This window comes from Pieris rapae, chromosome 9, assembly GCF_905147795.1.
Source record: "Pieris rapae chromosome 9, ilPieRapa1.1, whole genome shotgun sequence".
Classification (NCBI taxonomy): domain Eukaryota; kingdom Metazoa; phylum Arthropoda; class Insecta; order Lepidoptera; family Pieridae; genus Pieris; species Pieris rapae.
Window position 1 is genome coordinate 9,627,322 of NC_059517.1, and position 21,062 is coordinate 9,648,383.

At 29.2% G+C, this 21,062-nt stretch overlaps 3 protein-coding genes across 6 annotated transcripts in view; 2 read left to right on the forward strand and 1 right to left on the reverse strand.

The window, feature by feature from the left end:
- Positions 1-48: 48 nt before the first annotated feature.
- LOC110997769 (zinc finger protein 865) lies at positions 49-2,720 on the forward strand. The gene is made up of 8 exons (XM_045629421.1): positions 49-123; positions 233-426; positions 518-985; positions 1,111-1,451; positions 1,574-1,721; positions 1,962-2,099; positions 2,178-2,327; positions 2,616-2,720. Exons 2-8 carry the CDS (start codon positions 238-240, stop codon positions 2,616-2,618), a joined length of 1,437 nt encoding a protein of 478 aa, XP_045485377.1. The 5' UTR covers positions 49-123; positions 233-237; the 3' UTR covers positions 2,619-2,720.
- Positions 2,721-6,049: 3,329 nt separating this feature from the next.
- On the reverse strand, positions 6,050-14,755 carry LOC110997771 (poly(A) polymerase type 3). Of its 3 annotated transcripts, XR_002600341.2 has the most exons (15): positions 14,629-14,755; positions 12,917-13,113; positions 12,341-12,570; positions 12,054-12,161; positions 11,529-11,640; positions 10,985-11,143; positions 10,513-10,724; positions 10,219-10,339; positions 9,856-10,032; positions 9,189-9,296; positions 8,947-8,996; positions 8,519-8,680; positions 7,974-8,123; positions 7,352-7,708; positions 6,050-7,020 (listed from the first exon to the last, which is right to left on the reverse strand). XR_002600341.2 is itself a non-coding variant. In XM_022266082.2 (14 exons), exons 2-14 carry the CDS (start codon positions 13,053-13,055, stop codon positions 7,532-7,534), a joined length of 1,896 nt encoding a protein of 631 aa, XP_022121774.2. In that variant the 5' UTR covers positions 13,056-13,113; positions 14,629-14,755; the 3' UTR covers positions 6,050-7,531. The 3 variants fall into 3 exon arrangements, 2 of the variants coding, with proteins under 2 accessions (XP_022121774.2, XP_022121773.2); XM_022266082.2 differs by having other exon boundaries at positions 6,050-7,708; positions 8,947-8,987; XM_022266081.2 differs by having other exon boundaries at positions 6,050-7,708.
- Positions 14,756-15,306: 551 nt separating this feature from the next.
- The window catches only part of LOC111002933 (MAP/microtubule affinity-regulating kinase 3), a 129,970-nt gene continuing 124,214 nt past the window's right edge, over positions 15,307-21,062 (forward strand). Inside the window, exon 1 of one of the 2 annotated variants that reach the window (XM_045629378.1) lies at positions 15,307-15,521. Coding sequence is in view for 1 of the 2 variants with exons in the window: in XM_045629384.1 (XP_045485340.1) it covers positions 15,813-15,950 (138 nt within the window). In the remaining variant the exon portion in view is untranslated. Of the gene's footprint in view, positions 15,951-21,062 lie in introns of both variants that reach the window. The other variant, XM_045629384.1, reaches the window with a different exon arrangement.

Sequence of the window (21,062 nt, forward strand, 5' to 3'; positions counted from 1 at the left end):
CCGAATCGGAATTTATCAGTTTATTTCTGTTATCAGTTGTCAGTAAAGGATGCGTACACTCCATATCAGTTTCCTTTTCTATACTACAACTTTTTGTATCGAAAGGGGAATTGAAATTTAAAAGTAAGAACGCATCTTATTAATTTTATATATTTTGAACAGCTGTTCTTTGTTATTGTTGTTTTCTATTGAACATAATGATTAAAAGTTTTAATACTTTACAATATTTCAGGAAAGATGCCACAAAGAGCAGAAGTGAAGGATATCATCAAAACTCTTATAAACGGTTCACCTAGTGAGCAATTTTGTATAGTTTGTTTTGAGTCAGTAGAAGGCACAATTTCTGAGAATGTTTCGACAACTATTTGCAATGAAGATGAGGAATTTTCTGTTGGACAATTGTTGAACAATATATGTAATACTAAGGTTTGTTTCTATAAATAAAATTATTTTATCGTCGTTTCGATCAATGTTTTGCTACTTTAAACTAATGTATAATAATAATTTCTGTTTTCAGCTTCACCTTAATAGTAATGATAGAGTTTGTTTAAAATGTTTGAAGCTAGCAACTGCTACATATAAATTCTATACACTAGTTAGTGATAGTAGTAAAATATGGGATTTTTATGTAACAGAATTAACATCTCAAGTTACAAGTAATAAGTCTGAGTTAATGGGTGAACCAACCATTGTTGTATTACCCAATATACTTAATGTAAATAAATATTTGGATCCTGAAACAAAACAAAACATAAAAGACAATATAAAAAGCATTCTGAAAATAAATGGAAGACTAGTATGTAATATAGAAAAGTCTAATGCTGGAGCTGTAAAGAGTGTGGTCAAACTAAAGCAACGAAGATCTTGGAAAAGAAAACCCATGATATCAGAACAATGTATGCAGTGCCCAGCAAAGTATAGAATGCTTGGCAAACTTAAAGAGCATATGAGAATGGAACATGGAACAGATATTCATATTTGCAAGGTATATTCTTATTGTATCATTTTATTATAACTATAAGATAGATATAATGTCATAAATTCATGGTAAACAAGTTTTATTTAATTGTGTTCTGCTCACTTAAATAAATTAATATTTTTTTTTTCTAGGTTTGTAATGCATGCATAGAAGATGAAAGAGACTACAAATTTCACATACAAACACACACAAATTTATACATTTGTGACATATGCAGTATGACATTCAGAGGCAGAAATGGTGTAATTAACCATTTAAAATGGCATGAAAATATAAAAAAACTTATAAAAACAGATCAAGGTCATATTTGTGAAATTTGTGGACTTATTTTTGAAAATGACAACACTTTGGAGGAACATAATTTAACAACACATGTAAAAAATTATACTTGTTACTACTGTGGTAAGATGTATAAGGGAGAGGTATCATTTGAGGCGCATATAAGGAAACATGAATTTTATATGAACAAGATGTAAGTTATTATTTTACTATAATTGCAGTCATTTCATTTCAAATGGAATTTAGTTTTTAGGTCTATGAATTTCATTAAAACTCTCAACTTTGTATCACCAAATAGAAGCTATATTTTTTCAGAAACTCAACAGATAAAGCAATAGATGTAAGAAAGCATGGCAAACGGAGCTCATTCACATGCTGTCAATGTGGGAAGTCATTCAAACATGAACGTACTTTGATGTTCCATGAACGATTGCATACTAATGAGAGACCATATGCGTGTGAAGTATGTATTAGTTTAACCCTTATTATTAGTTAAACTCTTTACCAATGATATATATTTTTGTTTGTTTATAAATTTAGCATACCAAGAAAATTTAGCTGAGCTATAAAGACTATTTTAATCTTTACTAATTTTCTCTTATTCTGTTATACAATAGTGAAAATACAGATTTTTATTATTTAGTGAACTTTAGTAACTTATAACTCGAAAGTAATCGAATTTGATGTAATCCTTTTTTCAAAGGTATGTGGAAGGAATTTTGTAACAGTAAATCGTCGCAACCAGCACGCGTTATGCGCGCACACGGCACCTACGCGACGCTGTCCACTCTGTCCTGCCCTCTTTCATTTGAGGTCTATGGTCAATACCCATATTAAAAAGGTATAAATATATTTTTATACTCTACTTTTTAATGTGTTAATACTATTTATTTTATTTAAATTATATAATTAATTGTAGGTACATCTGAAAGCAAACAAACGTTGTCAACGCCCTCCGAAATATAAAAATGTGTACTGGAAAACGAAAACTGTCCCAATTCAAGAGTTGAGCATTGCCATACAGGATAAAGTCTTTAATTTGGATGCAGGAAGAAATATCAATCACTTAGTAAGTAAAAATCAATCAAAATATCACTGATAGAAATTAAAAAAAGAGTATTAAAGAATTATATTAAATAATACAAACTCAATGGTAGCTATATAAATATGAGTTATTTCATAGACATGAATGATGTCATGTGTGTCACTTAATGATATACCTTTTTCATAGCTTATTGCATTATTTATTACAAAACTTATTTTTTTAGGTCACAATAATTGAATACAAGATATTTGATAGCCATTTTTTTCTTTATTATCTATTTTTGATCTTCAAGTAAAATTTATTTATTTTCAGTGACGCATCACTCCAACTGGTTGAATTCAACAGAAGTTTAGGTATAATTTTTCATTGTATTTGTCAATTTATGTAAATATGAAAATAAATTTTTATAATTACCAACTTTTGGTTTTTGTGGGAGGTTGAAAAAAACAACAGTTGCGTTTTGTATATACATTTATTATTTTTTTTATTTTTTCATATGTATATTTTTAATCATTATTTTATAACGAATTGGCTATCATATATACAAATTACAATAGGTCCTTATAATATGTAGACTTACATTCTATATGGAATCATTCTTTTTAATAAAGGTTGCAAATGTAATGTTTTAAATATTTACTTGTTTAGACAATGAAATTTCATAAATAATATGCAGTTAATACACACACTTTGCACTAAACTAAACTTTGTAAGAAAAAGTGATTCATACAATTTGCAGTAAAACAAGATATACAAGAATGTAACACATCGTCTAAACAGAGAATTACAAGGGACATTACATCGATACCTCCTAAGTATACTGAGTCAACTAACAAATTTAGGTATTTGGTTTTTTTTATATAAACGTACATAATTAACCATGATCTTCACGTTAGTGTTAATTTTTTTTTAAAAAGAACTATAGTTACCGAGATAATTTCACGTATACTAAATCAATTTCAACATCTGTTAAAATCGTACATTGTATACTGATCCAAATAACGTTGTATCAGTGTTCGCGGGGCGTGAGAAGGGACGCATTGATACAAGTTCATTTTGGCTCAGTATACGATGAATGACAGCCAGGGCGCATGCAACTTAAGTTAATATGCTCCTTTCATAAGTTTCTTCCAAGCAGTCAAGGAGATAATATTGAGACTACAAAAATATCGGTTTGCAAAAGGGTTTCTTGGGAAGTCTTCTAAAGCGACTACCGTGAGACAGTATCGAGATATATCAGTTAATACAAATATCAATATAGGTTTTCATAAACCCAAAAAAGGTGTTTGTGAACAATGTCACATATAAACAACAAACAAGTTACCCAGACAGATAAATAAAAGCATGAAGAGCATTTAAAAGAAAAAGAAAAAGCTAGAAAATAAAAGATACAGCAGCATTTGATCATCAAAAGTGTCTTAATGTACCTCACGGGAACGTTAGTACTTTTTATTATAAACGGAAACTTATCTTCTCACGATATTCAGTCTGGGATCTCGACAAGGTTATTGTTTTTCATGGCATCAACAGAAAGCAAAGAGATGTGCAAATGACATTTCTATATGTGTTTTTAAGTTTATAGAAAACACGGTGGGTGAAGGTGTCAATGATTACCGGTTTCGGTCAGACAACCGTGGAAGCCAATATAGAAATAGGATTGTTTTCTTAATGTATCTGTTAGCTAGTTCGAAGTTCTGTATACATATACATTTGCCATCGCTTTCTAATAGTGGGTCACACTCAAAATGAAGGCGACAGTATACATGCTTTAATTGAAAGACAGACAAAAGATAAAATTGTTTTATACGCCTTATCAATGGTATACAGCTTTTAGATTTGCCATATCCGACGAAAAACCATACAAAGTTATTGAAGTGTCTCAGGATTTAATAAAAGACTTAAAATCAAACAACTGGACAACTACTAATGATGGATCTAAAATGCCTTGAAACAAAGTCACGAAAGTAGTTGTTAAAGCAGAAAATCCATTTAGCACATTTTATAAAACGAGTTACAAAGATGATGCTTACAAGTAGATAGATTGTGTAAAAAAACCTAAAGCTACACCAAATCGAAGAGAGTTGAATTTTAACATAGATAATATTTCTTTAGCTTATCAGACCCATTCCTATTTACCAAAATAAGTACAAACAATTCATGGATCTTTGTAAGACACTGGTGATTTCTAAGGAGTATCATTTGTTTTTTTAACAATTTGAATTCAAAAAACTCTAATGGAGCAGATGACAGTGATTCAGACTGATTTTTTATACGTTAAATCTTTAAAATTTTCATTTATTTTGATAAACCATAAGGTTTAAAGCTATCCTTTGAGCGTCCTAAACTTTTTATATATTTTTGTTATACATTTATATTATTTTTAATAATATTGTTTAACGAAAGTTACTATTTTTATTGATGTTTGTTACTTTTTATGAAACTTTAATGATACTACATTGATAATTTGTTTTAGTTGCATTGTTAAACTTGTAGCATTTAGTAAGGCTAAATAATATTGACAAAAAGGTTAAAAATTAAATAGTTATAACTAAAAATACATTATAATTCTTAAAAATGCGTTGTTTTTGTTAATGAGTCTATTTCTTCCTAGCTTTTATTAATTTCGTAAGGTATTAGAAATAAAATCAGTAATTAAAAAGCCTCGATTAATTATATTAGTCCAGTATACGTTGAGGTTTAAAATTCTAACATAGCTAATTACTTTCCTAGTATAATGAGTCAAGTGATGTAATTTCAATATTTTATTATTAAGTGAGACAAAAAACCCCGTAACTAACCAATAGTAAGATGATAATAATTAAATGATAATCATATTCCATAATATGTTGGTGTAAACTATAGATTTTGATGTACAACGTACATGAATATAACTGGTAGTTAAACCATTTTACTATTGAGTCCCGCCCGTGTATACTAAGTCATGTACATAAAATAGCATTTAAGAACAAAAATCAGCAAACTCATGTTATACCAAAGGAAGAGCTTTCAATCTTTATTATAAAAACATTAAATTTATTCTGAATTAGTTTGATTTCACAAAAATATAAACGATTTGCCTTAAAATGGCTCTCCTGTAAAATTACTAAAATGTCAGTTGACTCATTATACTTAGGAGGTATCGACATAAGCTTTATATATTTGCAATATTTCAATCTAATTATAACTTATTTAGCTAATAATTAAATAGCTAAGGACATAGGGTCGTAGTATTTTATATGGTAGCCCTAAACCTTTTTTAATGTAAAGTAGCAAGAGTACTTATTCAAATACTAATGCCTTTGGTATACAATTACAATGTTGTATACCATTTAATTTTTAATATACAACAGATTTTAATTAAGTCCCTTAAAAAAATTATAATTCATACTTGTAATTGATATTCATTTTTTAATCAAATGCTGACTAGGATTAGTTTGACTTATCCCAATTGATCTCTTTATATTTTTCTATGAAAAGATTTATTAGTGCCTTATTGAGGTAAAATTTTAATTTTATGTGTACATCAACGTAAATGACTATCTTTCCAAAATCTGACCTGAACCTGAACTGTGACAATATTCAAAAACTCAAGTGAGTTATTAGAATATTGAGATTATTTTGCTTACTTTGCTACTTGGATTATAGGTATAAAAATTTATATCTGTAATAATTGGTCTCAACTTTTTCTATGACAGCCCTTTCTAGAATACCTTATTAAATCAATTACTGCAAGACATTTAGCCATCTTTAGAAGCAACTTGTCCATGTAAATATTTAAAGCAGATTAAAAATATTGCAAATACATTATTTTTATTAGTAGAATAAAGTAGGATGAATGATGACTATTTACAAGTGAATCAGTGAAATATAGGCAGACAATTATATGATATCAATATTTTGAACAGAAAATCAATTGTTAATTTTTCCTTATTAAATCAATTACCTATTTGAAAAGAATTGTAAGCAAAGGTATTGGCCAAACATTACTATAAGCTTCATGTTATATGCAAATAAAGATTTCTACACATTCCTTGTCGTTTGACTAAACATAAATTAGTGAGTATTTATTTAAGTTAAGCATTAAGGTAAGTTTCAGAGTATCTTTATGTGAATAATCTATGTATTGCATTTAACTTGAGCATGGCAGATGACAATAATTTAAAGTAGAACCTAGTTTAATAGTGAAAAATTAACAATTCTATAAACTTTTGTACTAATTGGCATGTAAATTTGGAATATACATTTAAAAAAACTCGTGAACTATTGAAAATCCCTTAGTCAAAATAAACTATAAAAATAGTTAAATACCCCATGATTTGTCCAATTATGATAATATAAGAATTTAAGACAAACCATCTTGTTCAAAGGATGGGATTATTATTAATTTATGATTGAATTGAAATATATACTAGCAACTAGCAGATACTATAGGTTTTTTCATAAAGTTTATTTTATTAACACTTTGTTGCATTACATAAAAGGAAAAAAAATGTTGCAGGATACAGAAGAGATACAGGTTGTTAGAAAACTTTAGACCTAGTATTATGAATTATAATAGAGAGTTAAAACACCTTAAGTGATTTTTTAAATCCCTATTCAATTACCAACTCGTCATATCCAAAATTTTCAATCATAAATTAACAATAATTCCATAATATTAATATATAGTTATATCTACGTAACTTACGTGGTGGATGTCCTGTCATGTCGGCCTCATCTGAAATGCAAATACCCACAAAGATTTCACCCACCATTGTTTTTTTTTAATTTAAGTTCTGTGTGAGTATGTATGGTGTTAGTGGAAAAGATATTGGGTTTGATAACTGTTAGGGTCAAATGAAATAGTGCAAAGCTATCTTGTTATGTTCTTAATAAAGTAATTTCTTTACATTATTTAGGCATGAAGAAGAGTGTTTAAAAACAATAAAAAAAAACTTGATTTAAACCACTCCATACCATACTCCCACAAAAACTCATTTCTAAAATTTTCTCAATCTACCTAAAATGCAATGTAAAAAATAAATACACATCCCAAAGTCTACACTTACCAAATAAGTTAATAATTGCACAAGTGTTACTTCACTTTTACACTAAATGAGATTTCATTTATTGTGTTTTATCTGTCACTACACTTCACTAAGTATCACTAAGTGTCACTTAGACCCCCGCTTAATACGACTTTTGGCGTTGGTTCCATAAATGAACCGTTTTCGCCACTCTTCATACTGCTACGTACAAGCAATCGTATTTGACGTGGAAGGGTGCTCTGGAGGACTGAGAGGCTTTTCTGCTGGTTTTCTATCTTCTTGGGAGTGATTTGAGGCATTTCCATTCTGAATGTTCACCTCATACACATTTGATGAGTTTGAGTCTTCGTTGTATGACAATATGCTAACTTCGTCTGTCTGCAATGTTTTATGAAAACATTAAATTATGTTTTTTAGTATGTTATATTTTATGTTATAATATTCAATAAAAACTGTAATATTCCTTAAATAACTGAAGATGCAACAATTATATTAAAAATATTATATATATATTATAATCCACATCTTTGAAAGTTTGAGGATAAATTTTTCCACAATTACTCAACATTAAGAGCTACTTTTGAAGTACTAACATCTCTATATCAATATTTAAGTATGAGAAGGTGAATATAAATCTACTTACACTACTCTCAGATAGTCGTTTCGATTTCTTAAGCGGTGCCGGTAATGTACTGCTGTCCTGCTTACGCTTAGCGCCTGAAGATGTTCTCTCTCGCTTTATTAGCGACGGAGATAGATATTGGTGTAATTGTTTGCGTCTCACGTGCCTTGCCTGCAAAAAAATGTATATTAATATAACATTGCTACACCTATTCAAGATTTTAATTTTTATTTACAAAAACTGCTTTCATTCTCTTTTCCATTATTTGCCTTCCTTCGACTTTGTAAATTTACTTCAATTTTATCTCTATAAGTACAAAGCTGAGTTTAATTTTTGAATCTTATTCTTATTTTTTGTAAGAGGCTCTATGTTTATTATAGTTTATAAATATTTTTCTTTATAAAAATGTATGAATCAGTAATACTTAGTTATATCTAGCTAGACTTTATATCCCTAGATTGTGTTTACTATTATGGTCACATTTGTTTTCCAACATTTTATTTTTGTCTTAAACAATTTGTGTGTTATGTTACAAAAAAATTATATGTAAATGTAAATAAACTAACCTCAATGGTCATTCCTTCTCTTAACATATTGGTGGTTTCAGCTTGATAGTGAACGACCTTTGTGAATGACAAAATATCATGTGTCAAGTCAACATTCACATTTGTCTTGTCAAAAACTAAACCAATGAACCACATTGAACATAAGATGGGCATCACTTCTCCCTGAAAAAAAAAAATACATTCCTTATAGCAAATAAAACAAAGTTTAAGGATACAGGTATGTAGCATGTTTTTGGTTTAAAAATAAATAAATCACTAGAAAAAACATAAAGGTTTTTTTATATCCAATTATTACATGCTTCTTACAAGTAAATATTTCCATAGAATTAAATATCAGTATAGAGGTTTTGTAATGAAGAATGTCCATTTTGGTATTACAAAATATTTATTAATACAATGTTATTTACTAATAAAATTATAATACTTACATTTTCATTCTTTTTGACTTCCACATCCACGGTTGTGGGCACTGGAGTACCTAAAATTTCAATAACATTTAACAATTACATATAAGAATTATTATTTTTATATATAAAAAATAGATTGCATTAGTTATGAATATAGTTAGGCTATCAATTTTATACCAGAAACATCCGCAGAAATTCGTGACGTTTTGAATAGACAGGTATTAATTGAGTGAAATATTAAATATTAGAAGTATTTATCTCACCCGGTGGTAACGCCAGGGGTTGCCCATTATTGGTGTTCAATGGCACTGAGTTATAGCACTCAGGGTTCACATGGGCTATTGTTATGTGTTGATTTCTTTCCAGTGTCGCTGTAAAGCAAAAAGATGTTATAAATAAATTGATGTTACATAATGAAATATAAGTAATTATATGACAGATAAAGGTCACATAATTTGTCGATATTGGAACATGCTGCTATTGCTATGTTGGAGTTTAATGTTGTCAGAGACTGTTTTTGGAAATGTGTATTTGTGTAGTTTAAGAATGAAACAGGTTATGTAGTGATCGATACAAAAGCAGAATTGTTTTGGCAAACTCTTGGAGTTATGAATGTTTCATTTGAAATTTTAAACAAATTCTGTTACAAGATTACTAATAAAATATGTGAAATATTCTTTAAAATCAATCAGCTCCTTTGATTTTTGATACTTTTTCAGAAATAAGTATAAAAAACTCACTCATATAATAAAACTAAAAGAAATATTTTTGTCAAATGGTGTTTATGCAATCATTAAGAGAGAGAATTAAAAAGGGAGCAATTATAGTAATATAGTTTCAGATTATGTTGCTATTTTTGTTTTATTAAACTACAGTGAAACCTGAGAAAAGTGACAAGGAGATTAATATATTAAAATGCAAAAAACTTACTAATAAGATGTCTGATTTTGCTCTCAATAAGACCACACCACTGCAACTGATCATCTCCATTGGCAGAGGATGCTAGCAACACAATAAAGTGCTTGTATCTTGAGAAAAAGTTTGGCGCTTCAAATAACTTCTCCCAACCACATTTTCCCAACATTATTTCGTCTGTTATTGCTAAACCTGGAATATCAATTTTAAATTGAATTGTATTATCATTATATAAATTATATGGTTAGGTAGTTGATGAAGAGAAATAAAAAACCTAGAATTATAATTTCTGTTTCTATATAAACTTAGAAGTAAATAAAATATACTTAAGTAAACACTTAAGCTAGTCGGATAATTCAAGGTTTTATGAAGTCTTACCAAGTCTAAATTCTTCCATGATCACAGTTCTGGTGGAAGCTGATACATTGAAGGTTGAGTTTTGCTGTGGGTAGGCTGGTGTGATGATCGGCATCAGATGGAACCGGTCAGACATATTGACCTGAATAAAAAAAAATGATTAAAGGCACTCATAATAGAACAATCGATATCTGTCAATGTGATGAGAAATGTCTTAAATTTTCTAGAACGAATCTTTCTGCATCACAGACTAAAAGTATTTTTATATATAAGACTATTAAATTCGAATTACATTAGTCCTCATTTAAAACCTACCCGTGGGTCCCATACAGGAAATCCAAGGTTGACCGAATCGGGTTGCTTTAGAAGAACCGGTTGTGGCCATTTCCATTGGCTGAATACAAGAAAGAATTTGTGAACTAATGTGGCTGGTAATGCATTTGGATAGAGTTGGCATGTTCGGGCAACTAACATAGCCCAGGAGACACCGCCCAGATAACCCAATGTGTTTGAGTAGATACCATGACCTGGAAAGTGATTAATAAATAAATTAACATTAAGTAATTATGTTTTTACTAGGTAAAAATTTAAATGAGAAAGGTTAAAAATTGATAGATAAGTGAAATATTACTAAAATGTTGTAAATATTTGTTGCTTTTAAGCCATAAGATGGTTAATGATAAGGATGTCAGTAAACATATATGTTATTTATGCTTGATTCATTGATCAAATATTTACATAATATACAAGTGATAATATATATCTAAAAATATAAATTATAACTTACGTTTTGCCCATAGTTTGATAGCCCTTAATGTCAACCGAAAATTATTAATATTGGGAACTAGACGCAAAATTTCATCTGTTACGCGGCAACCGTTAAGTGATCTCACGCATTTTTGGTCCAGATTCTTCAGTAGTATGTCATCTCGTAAGTCAAACGAATCTGGAAAAAAATACTTATAAGCCTAAGCATAAACTGTGTTAAGGCTACTTCTTGATTATGTTGTGATCAGCATACTTCAAGATTCAATCTATTTATAGAATCCGAAATTAAAATTAAGAAAGTACTGAGGAATGGAGTTCTATCATTATTAGAAGTGTCAAAACACAAATTAATACAAAATTTAAAATATACTGTGCCTTCGGTGCACTCACAAAACCTTTATCAATAAATACATCTTTTTAATATAGATATATATTCACTACTTGTATATCATGGGTCAAACTTTAAACCCAGATATATACTGATCAAACTTTTTGCATCTTTATAACATCAATATCAATGCTACTTCTATGAATGAAACAAACTACAGAAATGTATGGCATACCAGGTATTTCTTTTAAAGCAAGTCGTGCAAAGAGCAGGTCAATCTCAATTCCATCAAAGTTCATCTTAATAACAGGCACAAATGCATCTTCTACTGCGCGCAAATCTTTAACCTGAAAACAAAATAATATGGTTAGTTGGGTTGGGTTTACAATTCAATACCTTGAATTTGATTACACTGAGTATGTACGAGTCTAAGCATCCAAAAACTGATTATTATCTAGTTCGGTTGGTTAGGTTAGTATATTAATATTTAATTTTAAATAACTGTCCAAACACATTTGACCAAAAGGTTTTTGGTCAAATGTGTACTACAGTAGCCAGTATCACTTAAATTATTTTTGTATATTGTTATTCACAACAGTGGATTATGGTATGTATATATATATGGTATTTGGCATTATTTCTTTAATAGAGATTAAAATCGAAGAAAAAAATAACAATCACCATAAATTGACATGGAATTTATATTTTTTTTTATATTATGGTGATATTCAAGTTTTGTAAAAATATTCATAATAAATACCTGTGGCTGTTGTTTCAGTAGATCATAGAAAGACTGAAAGTAATCAGATCTATCAATATGCCTTGGAGCAACACATAGTGCATCTATATCTGCACCTCTGTGATGTACCTATAAAATATAAATTTTGGTCAGTAGCCTATTAACCTACCTATTAAATATATTTCTTCCAAAAAAACCAACAAAAAAAAAAATGATTAGTTAATAATACTTATTACTAAACACACTTTTTACAAGTAGATATATCCATATAATTATATAATGAGTGAGTTAATAGGTAACAAACTTACCCCTAGCCTATAAGACCCAAATGTATAAATATTCCCTCCAACAGTATCTGCCACGCTTGGAGGCATATTCTTCCTTAATGACTCATCCCTAATCCATTGTCGCACTAGTCTATGCAATGCTCCCAAAACCTCCATACGATGATGCATCTCACCCTCAGATTCAAACACTCCATATGGTGTCAAAGAATTTTTAAGTTCATTAGTTTTATCAATGTCAATCTGCTTTGGACCTGAAATTTGGATTCTGGATATAATATTATATGCTTACACAGGTCACATTAGCTAATGAAAATTTCATATTCATGTTATTTTATTAAATTAAATAATTTTCTGATTACATCCAAGCTGTCATTAGAAATAATGATAATTAGCTAATGATATTATCTATTTATTGCAACCAAAGTGCCCACAACTCAGTGAATATTTAACACTATTCTGATCTAAAAAACTGTGTTTCTCTGTTTTTGCTAGGAAAAGATTAAAGTATATAAAAGACTTTTCTTAAAAAAAATCTTTTGATATACTTGATTTCAATTACATTTTAGGGATTCAATGTAATTGAAAAATAATACATACCTGCCATAGAAATAGCAGAGGTCATTCCCAAAGTTTTCAAGTTCTGTTGGTTCTGATGTTCATTGCTTTTTGAGCTATTTTGGTTTTGGTTGTTAGTGTGTGAATACTGTGAAGCTGGCCACATCTTGACTAACTTCATATAATAGTTCCTTTATTAGGACGGTATAGCAAGCTGTCTTTTAGCTGTAAGCATATGCCTGTAAAATTATTAAAAAAAACTATACAAGAATTGAAATTCTAACGATATTAAATGAAATAATTGATAGATATTGTATGTACTAATTAAATATGCCATTAATAAATTTACAAAAAGTACTATAAATTTAAGAATAATTAGTGCAAAATTAACTTGTTACATTTCATTAGAACTATACATACATTTTTTCCTACTTTTACTTTATTTGTAAAAACCAGGTATACCCAAATCACAATTTTAAGATTTTATAACTACATTATGTTCTTGTTATAGCCATAGATATATAGCAGCTCATAATATGGAATGTTAAAATTGAACTGTACCAACAAGACTCCAAAGCCTTATAACATCCTATAATTTTAACACTGATTTTGTTCTAATAACTAGTGGATATAAACTATAACTAGAATATTTTATTTTTATAAAAGGATGAAAAATGAAGAAGAATATTGATAAGAATTGTAATACAAACAACTATAGTTTGTAAAAAGCTACTTTTTAACATTCATGGGTAGATGAATAATAAATATAATGAATGGTATATATAGTGTAAACTTCTTACAATTTACCATCAAACTACCTAAAATGTTGTAATGACCTGACTGTGGTTTATACTGTTTTCCATTGAGTTTATGTTTTTTTAATATTACCACAACTCTTTAAAACATCAGATAATATGCAGTTTCTTCAGCACCACTATATAGTTTATACTGAATTCATAGCAACACAACCAAACCAGCTAAACAATTTTTTTTTCTAATAATGCTTCTAAAGTAAGTCTCACACATAATAGTCACCCTACAAAGGATAATTTTAATTAAGAGGGTGAAACAAAGAAAGTTGTATAGGGGAAACAGTTATAACATCTTAAAAACTATTCTTAGGAATGTCTCCCTAAAATTACATGGAGATTTACATTGTGTACTTGTGGACCCAACTTAAGGCATTTTAACATAAACAAAGACTTTCTACTTGCATATGTAATATTGTATTAATTCCTAAAGCTTGAATTAACTAAAATCTACAAAGCCATTAAAAATATTAAAACTCGTTTCATTAAACACTAAATTAACATGTTAGTATTACTGCAAGGTGGTATAATGCAAGAGTGGCATACTCTGAAGGTAAATTATAAGTTCATTCACCTGTATATTCATGGTATATTGTAATTTTATTTTCTCTAAACAGTTAACCTTACGAAGGTGAACAGAAGCAGTAATCAACATACACAAGACAAACCTCGAATATCACGGAAACAGAACCGTAGAGCGTTATTCTTCAAGACCTTTATTGTTCGTTTTAAGGTCATCGTATAAAAGATAAATATACACTTTTAAAACTAGAATTAGATGCAATTTACCCAAACAACCAAAAATAGATGACTTCTAAAATAACCTACTTCTTGGAAAATAACATGACTTAGTTTTAAGAAAAGGAGGCTCACGTTGCTTATAACAATGTTATTACGTTACCCTAACCACTATAGTAAAGGCGGTACATGGCAATGAGTACTTACCAATTAATTAACACATAAAACAAGCACTGAATATACAAGACTAGTCACTGCAACAACTAGAAAAGAAATAAACATCTTTTGCTAAACAATCACCCAACAGTCGCCAACAACAAGCCAACCATTTTTAATAAAATGGCGCTGTCTATTATTGCCATGTTAAAGGCAGTTTCGATGTACCGTATTTATTTCACTACTCTGTGGTGCCAAAAATAAAGTAGTAAGCAATATTTTAATATTGTTAAAATGAAATTTAAATTAATTCTACCTACAATGTGAAACAAGATTATATTATTCCATTAATCATTGCCACTATATTTGTTTGCTATTCAACTATGACTGATAAGCGGAACAGAAATTAAGGATTTATTGAGTAAAATAAATTATACAACCTAAAAAAATAATTTATTAATTTTCATGCTTCTGGTTTAAAATTTATTCAAATTATTTATTTAATATACTTCCTGCGCATGCCCAAATTACGCCAATAACGATTTTTTCTTAATGGTAACTCTTATGTTTCTGACGTATAAGTAAAGAGCGACAACCACGACAAATACGAATCGAAGTTCATCACCTATAGCTGTCTCTTTTTATTCTGCATCAAAAAAAGGGATTGATAGAGAGCCGGTTGATGTTTTCGTGTCAGCCTTGTGCTCATTTACGAGTAAGTAGAATCCGCCATCTTGAGAGTGACTCTAAAAGAATAATAAGCGGATTTTCGTCGCGTTAAATATAATATCTTTAAATATTTACTAATTAAATTAAAGAACATTATACTCATAGTCATTTTAGTAATAATAGTTTAGGTTGTTCGCGTTATATTAATCGTTTTTTGTAGGTGTTAAATGCCCAAAACGCCGATTTATTTGCTAGTGTTTATGTGACAGCAGAAGGTACTGAAAGCTTTCTAATAGTTTTTTGCGTGTCTATTTCCGTTTTCAATCTCGACGTACGTTAGCTTATTACGTGAAAGTGAAGTAGGTATTCCCGTTGTGTCCTGTCGGTCATGTGTAAGATCATTATGTATTTTATAGCTTAAAATGCGGTTAGATGGGCGTAGTTGTGTCATATATTTTGTAAAGTGCTAAGACCTCGGGCTTAGGCCAGTTGATAGAGCTCAGTGCGGCCGCAGAGGATGCGAGCAGTGAATTTTGCATAGCGTGGTGTAAAGTTATCCTGAAAAAATGTCGACAACTATGCGGCCGACGTTGCAAACTGTTCCCGAGTCGTTACCGGCAGACCATGTGACGTCTTCTCCAGCTCCAGCTACGACCACGGCTGCAGCCCCCTCGCAGCCTCGGCACCCTCGAACTATTTTCAAGGTAAGTCTCAGGATGCTGTTATTTGATGAATATGACATACATGTTGTTGCATCTTTCCGAAACATGCAATACAAATCGGTCAAACGTCATATTCAATAAATATATGAGTGTGTATGTATCATATGAGGATTCCTCAATCATTGCTTTAATGGTAATGCCATTGTCTACCAGAATAAAATAAATTCTTACTTAATGAAAAGAACAGTACAGAAAGACCTATTAAATTTTGTTAATGGTACAATATTATTTTATTTACAATACAAATACAATAAATTATAATTCAACAAAATATTTATCAACATTTATATTATTATATGTACATCTAAATAGAGCTAGATATTGTAAATTAAATGTGTCAAATATCATAGAATAGAAAGTGTTCACTGTAGCATACAGCTGAAATATTAAATAAATCATCATCACCTACTTATGAGAATTGCAAGTGGAACTAAGTACCACTGCTATTGTTCTATTATCATTCAGACAGTTTATTATTTTTTGGCCACAATATTATTCCTTTTTTATTTGCTTTACATAAAAACATAAGTATAGGTATTTAAAATATCATAAATAACATACTATAATGTGTTTAAATTATTGATAAGATACTATACATACTAAGCTTTTCTTTTTTTGTAAGAAATTATAAGTAGGTACCCTATATACTTAGTTTAACTAATATATTACTTAATGAAAATAGACAAAAGTAATCTATTCACTTTATGGTTGCAATATGTTTGATATTATTTTAGTTCAATAAATAGGTTTCTTTAATTTATGACTTATTTGTAAACCCCTTGTTTAATGCTTTATGTAATGGTAAATACACTCACAATAAAGTGTTTCTATTAATATATGTTAGGAGAAGATCAATTCAAAAAAATGTATCATAGATAAGTATAACATTCTTGCCGAGGCAATTATTTCATATTGTCTTGTATTTAATAAAATTATTAAATTATTTAAATTTTATTAGTACTTAATAAGATTTCAATAAATCTTAACATTATAATATCTAAGAACATTGAAATAGAATTAAAAGAAATCTTAGTGTAGAATGGAGTAATTATTCATGTTGGTTCATAACTGTTGTTTCCTAATTGATGAATATTGAGCAAATACAGTTACATAAGGCTATGTAGTCTGTTTTCCTTGAAGTTTCATATAGATAATTTTTATAGCTTATAAGCGTGATGTTCATCTGAATGTGTAAAAATAAAATAAAAATATTGACAAATTTAGAATCACTATGCCTGTGTGTCACTTAAACTTACTATATGAGATTACAGACACAACAAAATAATGTAAATGTTCATAGTCAAAAGTTATTTATAACAAGGAATTTCCATAATGAAATAATTATTTCTTCTATATCCTTGAATTCATATATTGTTACGGGGGTACTGTTGCTGTGTGTGATTCTACATCAGTAAAGTATAATGATAGAAGCATAGTGTATGCTCCTTAAACTGATCATGTTTTCATTAATGTAATTAAGTTATATTTACTTCTATTAACCCATATTCACAAATTTTAATAAGCATATTATAAACACTCACACTCACTATTATAAAGGCTCACATGAATCATTAAGACTGTTTATATTTAGAGTTTTATAATACTCAACATATTCTTCACTACAAAAATTATTTTGTTTGGTAAGCTTGGCAAAATACACCTTGTATTTTCATACTAAATAATACTAGCAATGATTGAGGAAACTTCTTAGTTGAAGCTGCAAGCTATTGTTTGTGTTTTGTTGTTATCTGTAAGCTATGTTTGTTTACTTCTGTTCTGCAATAGATCTAAGTATGGTTTATCATTATAATAGATTTGTAATTTATTAGTGATAAGTCTTGTTACATAAATGTGTTAGGATTTGGGAGCCAAGTCTTTCATCTTATATTATCAGATACATCAGTTATTTCTCTTTCTAGTTAGTTTAAAATACACATCATTTATGGTACAAACAATATGTTATTGAAAAAGTTATTTCGAATTACGTAACGTACGCCGTACCCAATGACCTAATTACATTACATTACTCTATGGAAAGTGGTGCCCTGTTTATTCAAATAAGAATTCTGTTTTCATGCAGAAAGCTTCCATGCAACAGTGATCATACCCATAGTTGTATAATGTTGTTTGTTGTGATAGCGTAAGTAACTTTATACAATAGATTTTTTTTACTATATCGGAGGGGAATCCATAGTCGCAAATAACATTTATGCGTCCAAACAACAAACCTTAAACAACTGTTAACGTAGCTTCTTAAGACATGCACTCAAAATGTCTAAAAAAGCCAACCGCTAAGATGTGGCACTAATTCTTTAGGTCATTCCTATTTTGACAATGAACTTAATTTCAAATCGATTTATGATAATTTGACTGACGAGTTCGCGTGTAAATGAGAATCATGCTTTGATTTTAAAACAATGAAATGAAATAATAATTTATTTATGTTAATTATTAATTATGTTAATACTTAATTTTTTGTCTACTTTATATTTCTCCTATAAGGTTTTTATTGTTTGTTGTTTGTTTCTATAATTTTTTTTAAATGAAAATAGTTACGATCTTACTCTATATCGTTATTATTAAAATCGACAAAACTGATGTGTTATCGAAATGAAGAAGCGAAGAGTTATTTATATCCCAGTTTACGGGAATGTTAATAATCGTTGGGAGAGTTGATCGGTTGTTCGTGGGAGTAACGCAGCGTATTCTAAATGAATGAATGTTTAAACTATTTTTAACTAATGTTAAAAACAGTTATGTTACACCTAGCTTCAGCACAACTTATAAAAGACACTTTGGGTAATTTATTGACGATCATTAATTATTATTCTAATTATTGAAAATTGGTTTTAACTGTGGTATACCATGCTTTTGACTTACGAGGAATCATATAGATATATGTGTGAGTACTGCCTCCAAATTGCACACAAATGTGGATAACTGTATAGATAATATATATATATATATATATATATATATATATATATATATAAACTACGACTTAACACGTACGAGTTATACTAGATGCCATTAGGAATTGTAATTATATATTGAAAATTATTTTAATGTAAGAAACGATTTAATAATCGTTATATTAAGTAACGTAAACTATATAAATAGAATAAGTTTCCGTCCTTGTTCTAACCGTTTGTAAATTCATTAGTATTCTAGAGTTGTAGTGAAATTGACATTTAAAACTAAGCTGCCTGCGTCTGTTGGCTGTTTTTAAAGTAAAAATGGCAAAAGTTCCCGACTTTAGCAAAGTGTTTATGTGATATCTTTTTGTATCAGTTCTAATTAATAATATATATCATATCTTGACAATTCAATTTCGTAATAATTATATATATATCCTAAATATTTCTTTTTTTTTTAATTTTCATCCACTGGCTTGCACATTCAATACGTATAATTGTAGGATTTTTTGACCCCAATTAAGCTTATAATATATTTATAAATATACTATGGCTTTAAAAAACTGTCTACTAGTATTTCTAATGTGGGCCACATTTGTATGAGATTCAAAGGATTAATATGAAGGATAAAACCAAATTAAATTATTTGAATTTGTCGATATAGTATTATTAATATGCGGTTATGTACCGTTACCATTTCTATAATCAATTTAATAGTTGTTTAAATAGCTAGAACTAAGTTTATGGAGATTCAGTAGTATAAGTAATTTATACCATACTATAGTCATTGGACGCTAATTACCATTTGGGCGTGAATGACACACCCTTTTAATTCAACGAAAACATTTAATTCATTATTCGTACCGCAAAACTCAAATTGACATAATATTTTATTTAAATATTATTTCTGGTATGATAGCCAGGTATATTAATGTTAATGATGAAGCGTGGTACACGCCAGTGCAACATTGCACTTTCTTGTTTTGTACGAAAAGTTCGTGCAGAAACTGAATACTCAACCAATAATCTCTATGTTTAGAAAAATGTTATCAAAGATATACAAGAAATTTTATTAAAACAAGATAAAAACATCTTTCTTAAGTTAATTACTTAATATTCGATTTGATTAATCATAAACAATTTATTAGAAAATGTCTGAAAATCTATTATAATAAGTAATAGTTAATTCGTGCAAAATGAATGTTCGCGTAAATTTCTTAACATTTTACAAGTAAAGCTCGTTTAACCTCGACTGTCCGACACATTATGTTTAAATGCATCCTGTTTATATATACAAAGTTACTCAATAAATTTGACCTTTATTACACTGCGTTGCGAAATATACGTTTAATTTGAATTTTGCGTCCTTTCAACCTATTTGTATCACTCGGGATTTTGTAAAATTTATGAAGTTTTTAAATTAAAAAAAAAATTAAAAAAACTTAAGTATTGTAACAACGTTTTTTAAAGGGTAATATTAATTTTGAGATTGGTTTATTTACGTATAGAGTAGTTCTGGAACTTGGATTGTGATATTTCTCTACACGCACGAGTATATTTTATGAAAGACGTTCTATTTAAAATTAAGATAGGTTAAAGTCTGTGCTGCAGTGTTAGCCTAGTGGGTTAGCGTGCGACTCTCATCCCTGCCGTCGTAGGTTCGATCCCAAATGTTCACTAATGGACTTTCTTTCTTTGTGCGCATTTAACAGTCGCTCGAACGGTGAAGGAAAACATTGTGAGGAAACCGGCTTGTCTTGGACCCAAAAGACGAGGGCGTGCGTAAGCCACAGAAGAAGCCCTTCTTCACTATTAGATTGCAATGATCATGAAGCAGATACAGAAGTCTCTAAAAAGATTGTAGCGCCATTATTTTTTTTCTTTCTAAATAAATTTCGGCCCGTTTCTTTAATTGAATAAATTAATTATCCATACATAAATTGAACGTCGAAATCATTCAACAGATTACTCTTAAGTATATTTCAGTCAACATTTTGCCGTATCGATTAAGATAATCATCGCGGATGACGAGCGCGTTCAACCCTACATTTGTTTCGCCGATAAACGTGTAGCATTTCACGACATTCATAAATCATATTTCACCCTATCACCCTTCGTATCTTAAGTACTTCTTATGTATTGGATATCTCCGCGAATCGTCTAACATGCGGCATGTGGT